The sequence below is a fragment of the Zootoca vivipara genome, chromosome 6, assembly GCF_965207765.1.
Source record: "Zootoca vivipara chromosome 6, rZooViv2.hap1.1, whole genome shotgun sequence".
Lineage (NCBI taxonomy): Eukaryota > Metazoa > Chordata > Lepidosauria > Squamata > Lacertidae > Zootoca > Zootoca vivipara.
The window spans coordinates 9,541,825-9,547,824 of NC_142589.1; the positions used below are offsets into that span (position 1 = coordinate 9,541,825).

A 6,000-nucleotide genomic window follows, 5' to 3' on the forward strand; every position below is an offset into this window, starting at 1 on the left:
ATACGGTATATAATTTTACCTTTGCACAGTAGGCTGTTTTCTACCTTACACACCCCTCTAAGCTCCATCCAGGCAACTGAGGGGCATGATCCAAGTTGGAAGGACACATTTGCAGTTGGGCAAAGCCACTTGAGGAGGGTGCAAAGGGTTTGGGGAGGGATGGGCTAGAGGAGAGTCCATCTGCCAACATCTGGCCTGCAGGACCAAGGTCCCCAGGCCTTGTTATCGATTTGGGGAGGATCCCACCCCCCACCAAACTCTAGAAATTGATAAATGGTAGGGTTTTGATTTAATTGGGATGTGGATGATGAAAGTACAAACTGCAGAGCTGTGCTGGACAGGGAATCCCTAGGCTAGCTTAGGCAAACCAGTCTGGCTGGCCTAACAAAGAGCGAATCTTGTTAACACGACAAAAGGAGTGGATGGGGCCATCGAGAGGAATCCTTTTGGCCTGGGGAGACAGATGCTGCCAAGGTGTGTGTGTTTGAGGTGGCAGGAGAAAAGATTTTTTTGAGCAACAGAAGCTGGGAAGAAGAAAGATTGAGATCCACCTTAGGGAGGCCGGCTGCAAGATGCCTGGGACTCCCAAGGCCCCACTGCTGTGTGGTACAAGCCCCTTCTGAAATCTCCCCACAGGTGAGGCAGAGGCTGGCGCAGTGGAGCTGGGTGGTCTGGAGGCGGCGCTGCCTGCAGAGCTGGGTGGCTGAGCGTTTTCTGGCGGGCGAAGAGAGGCAGCTTCTCGAGCAGGTAAGGGCGAGCGATTTCCCAAATCGGGCGCTGGGGGAGTGCTAGGGTTTCACCCAAAAACCGCCGGTGGTGTGTTGCGGGACAGGAGCCCAACAAGCAAAAGCTTCCCTCCCAGGCACCTAAAGCACAACTTCCCTAGAAGAGTTTGCCCGCTGTGCCTCTGCATGCTTCACGGCGCTCCTTCCACATTGCGCCCTGCTGTGGTTTTGGCTGATGGTCTTCCTGTCTCTGCCAAGGAGTCTTCCGTTAGCTCCCAAAGCAATTCCCCCTGGAGGCTGGCTGTTGCATCTCTGTAGTGAGTCACTGTTCTGGGCCCAGACGCTTGCCATTCGGTGACTTGGGACAGAAGCACAGTTCTTTTTCAGTGTTGTATACTTTGGAACTCCCTGCCTATTGACAACAGGGGGGCGCCTTCACAGAACATTTTTGCTTAGGCAGGCCTACCCAAATACGCAGAATGTTGATGTGTGTTTTTATCCGTGTAGCTCAGTGTTTCCCAAACTTGGGTTTTCAGCTGTTGTTAGACTACCATTACCATCATCCATGACCACTGGTCCTGCTAGATTAGGCACCCCCAAACTTCAGCCCTCCAGATGTTTTGGACTACAATTCCCATCTTCCCCGACCACTGGTCCTGTTAGCTAGGGATCATGGGAGTTGTAGGCCAAAACATCTGGAGGGCCGCAGTTTGGGGGATGCCTGTGCTAGATGATGGGAATTGTAGTCCAAATCAGCTGAAAACCAAAGTTTGTGAAACCCTGGTTTAGCTTATTGCCGATTTCGTTTATTTTTCGACCATTGCAAAGAATTGTTTGAAAATTCCCTCGTTTTATTCTTTTTGTAAACCGCTTTGAGTCTTAAAATGCTAGCATCCTAGAGTTGGAAGGGACCCGGCCAACATGGGCACCGGGGTATAATTATTATTCTTGTTGTTAATCACAGCTAAACAATCAGGCAGCATATAAATGTTATGAAATAAGTACAGTGGTGCCTCGCTTAACGAATGCCCTGCTTAACGAAATTTCCGCTTAACGAAAGGTTTTCTTCTAGCGGAGGCTGCCTCGCTAGACAAATCCGTTTTACGAAAAATTCGTCTAGCGAATCGTGGTTTCCCATAGGAATGCATTGGAATTCCATTAATGCGTTCCTATGGGCAAAAAAAATTTCAAAAAAATTTCAATGCATTCCTATGGGATTCGCTAGACGAATTTTTCGTTATAAGAAAAGACCGGTGGAATGAATTAAATTCGTCTAGCGAGGCACCACTGTAAATCGGACGCAGAGAAAGGCCCCGTTTTCCAAGCTGGGGCAATTTTAGTGCTTCAATTTCTAGACATCAAAGCAGGGAGGTGTTAAGAAAAACTTATTCCACGAGGTCAGGCTATTTTGTTCCCATCTAGCTGGCCAAGAGGAAAGAATAGGGTCATCTGTTTGTGTCTCAGGGGAGCATATTTGACAATAGGGCTTGGAATGGTGGACCCTGCTGGGGTACCAGCCAGCTGCTTCCCCCAAACTCTGCCGTGAGAGTACCTGCAATCTCTGACCCTTTCCATCCTCTTTTCCCCCTCAGGCTTTTGGAAGGTGGCGGCAGCTGGCGGCCTCCTGTTCAGAGGGCAGAGGTGACTTCTAGCAGGCCGAAACATGTTTTTAAAGATTTCCGGGGCAGCGAGTGAGTCTGCAGGCAAAAGGAAACGGCAGCTTTCCACCCCCCATTTTGCCTGTAAAAGCCTTGGCAACTGAACATTCTCCAGCCTATCAGATTGCCACTTGGAAAAGCCCAAAACCTTTATAGGAAGCATGAGCTTCCCATCACAAATCTCTTCTCTGTCTCTCTCTAGTGGAACGAGCACTGGTCAAATTTTTATTGCTCAATAAAACACTAGCAGCCTCAAAGTCTTTTTTTCCCTTCTTCCTTCCTTGCAAAGGCACAGTGCCAATCGGCTGGTCTGCAAATCACAGCTGGGCAACTGAGTCATAGGCTGCTATACATTAAAGTGGATTCCCCTGTCTCAATGGCTGGAATTCAATGCTGTATGTGTCTCCTGCATTCCTGTGCCCATTTTATAAGTAGCAAACTGAGGGCATGGTGGCCAGAGCCACCTGGTGCATCCCTTCTTTGTCAGGCCTTTGTAAATCCTTTATGAACTTTCATCTTTTCATACCATAAATAAGCGTGCCAACCAAAAATATTATCATGACCTTCTAAGTCTAAGCTATATGAATTTTCTAATGTCATCCCTTCCTTCAGCCAGCAAAGACAGGATGCCTCATCGTATAGTTTCATATCTAGCAGGGAAAAACATCATTCTTTTGCATGTATCAATATTTTATATTTTATTATCGGTTTTTTCCCTTGCCAAATATATTTAGAAATACCTATTTGCCATGCTTTGAAACAATCTGTCTAGCCCATCACCGAAATCAATTGAAACAGAAATAACATTCTTGGTGTGATGGATCCCCCACCTCACTGCTTAAACCTCAGAGGCTCTCCCTGTGCTTCTCCACAAACGGGAGAAAAAAAAAAACCTCCAGAGTCCAAACTGGACTTGTCTCCAGAGTACCTCAGGCTCTGCGTTCGAAACCTATGGCCACCAGTGGGGTCTTCCTCCCTGGGTTCCCTACAGCTACAGTGTGCCTCTCCCTTAGGCAACTATGTGGCTCCTTCGGCTTCGCTAACCAGCCCTTTGTATGACAGGAGAAACAGCAAACAGTTTCCTCTTCCCCAGGAAAGCTTTGTTCTCCCCTCTTTGTCACACCTCTGAAGGTACTGAGACACTGCCGAGTCAGTGAACGTTTAAGCACATTTGACTTTATTATTTAACTTCTAAACATGAGTTTCTTTGGTTCTTAAAAGCACAAATCTTCTTTTTATTTAACACAGTTTTCTTCATACAGCTCCTGCATCCCACTCTCTACCAACTCCCTAACTCCCAACTGCCAACTGCCTAACCACCTCTCCCTCGCTCCCACAACTCTCCCTCAACCGAATTAACTCCCTCCCATTCCTTTTAAACTCCTGGCAGTCCCGCCCCTCAGGAATGGAATGCGTCATTTATCCAGGAGGTTGGGGTTTAACTCTCTGCACCCTGGAGTTCTTTTGCCCACCAGGCCAATCCGTCACATTTTCTCCCCTCCCCCGAAAACCCTTGCGCAGGCATACTCAAAAATATCAGAGTAATGCCGAAGCAGGGAGATAGAGTCGTGAATTTCCTGGCTTACCTTCCCCCCAGGTGCGCTGTTTACACAAACCTGTGTTGCAACTCTCAATTCCCCTGCTAAACTTACCCCTATACCTGCAGTTAACCTAGACTTCAGATATACACGCTTACATATGCACTATACACTTTAACATTTCAAAAGAAATAGAATGCATTTTCCCAATAATACCCACCTATGTATATATAGTGTAAAATTAAACCTTTCCTTCTATTCAAAAATCAGGGTTTTCCCCCAAAATTATACACTAAACATTTATGTGTCCCAACCAAAACAGAATTGATACCATACCATCAAAAACATTTTCAAAATTCTAGCAACATTGAAATACACTGCTGTCATAAAAAGATCAAGTTGTCACCTTCAACAAAAGCACAATAGATTCTCCCCAAATGATGAAGGCACTTGTTCTCAGCAATTCTTCTTGCGACACCTAATAAATAAAAAGAAACCCTCCTCCCACCAGTCAATTATGACTTTAGAAGGAATAAGTCTCGATAAGTGGTGCATAAGATTGTCTTTAGCTGTGTTAGTCAGTGGGACTCCTGACGACTCTGCATTGGAAGAAAATTGTTGCACTTTAACAAGTCCTTTTTCCTCCTCCTGCCGCGTCGCTTTTCCTTCATTGCGCTGCACCGGCCATGCGTTGAGCAGATCTTCTGCCTTGCACTGACGACTCTGCAGACAGTTTCAGATGGTACTGGAACATGCCTCTCGGTGCAATAGTCCGGCGCAAGCAAATCTCAAGCCACTTTCGCTTTCGGGCAATCATTTTCCTGTGGGCCTCTCGTTGTTTCCGACTCCCCCCAGGATCATATTCGGCCTCAGCAGGACAACAAGATGACGGATGCGCAGCATCTTGGCATTTTCGAGCTTCCTTTTTGCCATGCAAGGGATTCCCATTTGTAATTAGGAATGCACCCCCTGATTCCAAGCACTGCTGTGCCCTGTGCACTCTGCTTACAGCTTGCCTTTCAGTCTCTGGCACATAGCAAGGCAGCTCCAGTATGCTAGATATAATCACTGGATGTGCCACGCTCTCTTCCTCCTTCCTTTCAGGCAGTAATAGATGTAACAGTGCACTGGTTTGCTGTCCATCAGCCAGCTCAGAAGGGCTGTATCCGCTCTCCTGACTAATCAAGTCGAAACTTAACACAAATGGTTGGCAACGCTCATCCACACTGTACTGTTGGTGGTTAGGATAAGGTGTTACAGACGAGGCTGCTGTTCCCTCCTTCTTTTTACCAAGCTCTTTGGCTTGCAGAAAGTTATTTGCAGTCCCTACACAGCTAACTCCGCCAAGTGGCAACACCTCCTTCATACCCAAGTCGGCTATGAGCTCCTTAGGTAAGCTCTGTCTTGTTAAATCATTTCCATTGACTTTGAACACAGTCTTATCTCTGTTCTCCCTCAGAGGAATCTCCTCTGGTAATCTTAGGGCTCTGTCCCCAAGGTCTAAAATAAAACTGTTCTCCCTTTTAGGACCTCTGGTGTCTTTGTTTATAGCAGTCCAGTAAATTTGGTCTTGGACTCTCTCCTTTTGGCTTATTTCAAAATGCGCTGTTGTGGGGGCATCCTGTGCCAATTGCGGCTCTTGCAGACTGATCTTCTTTGGCATCACCGATTGCTCTTTGCTTTCCCACCCAGCTGCAGTTTTGCCTCTCTCAGATTTACTAATTAATGGTTCCTCCTTTATACAAGAAACCCTGGGCTTTTCTACTGACACCACTGTGCTGTACTGCCCTTTAGCTTCTCCACACAATCCCTTTAGAGTTTCCTCCTCCCTCTGTTCTGCCAGGAACTGGGCCCTGTTGGCAGTTATGGTGGTTACAACTGACATTCTCCCCAACATTCCATTCCCCTCAGGATCGGCTTGGGCCTCTTCTACTGCAGTTAATGGATTCCCTTTTGCTTTGGTTTGGGCTCTAGTGACAACTTGAACCTTAAATTCAGGCTTGATTACATCATTGCCTATCAGAAATGGTGTATCGATGTTATCCCAGACGCCCACTTTCCATTTTCTCCTCATGCCAT

At 46.8% G+C, this 6,000-nt stretch overlaps 1 protein-coding gene across 4 annotated transcripts in view; it reads left to right on the plus strand.

Moving 5' to 3' along the window:
* Positions 1-2,640, plus strand: part of LOC118087947 (uncharacterized) — a 28,557-nt gene extending 25,917 nt beyond the window's left edge. For all 4 annotated transcript variants that reach the window (XM_088670969.1, XM_088670970.1, XM_088670971.1 and 1 more), the window contains exons 17-18: positions 637-747; positions 2,318-2,640. In XM_088670969.1, coding sequence (XP_088527095.1) covers positions 637-747; positions 2,318-2,377 — 171 coding nt within the window. In that variant the 3' untranslated portion in view covers positions 2,378-2,640. The remainder of the gene's footprint in view (positions 1-636; positions 748-2,317) is intronic.
* The last annotated feature ends 3,360 nt before the right edge of the window (positions 2,641-6,000 follow it).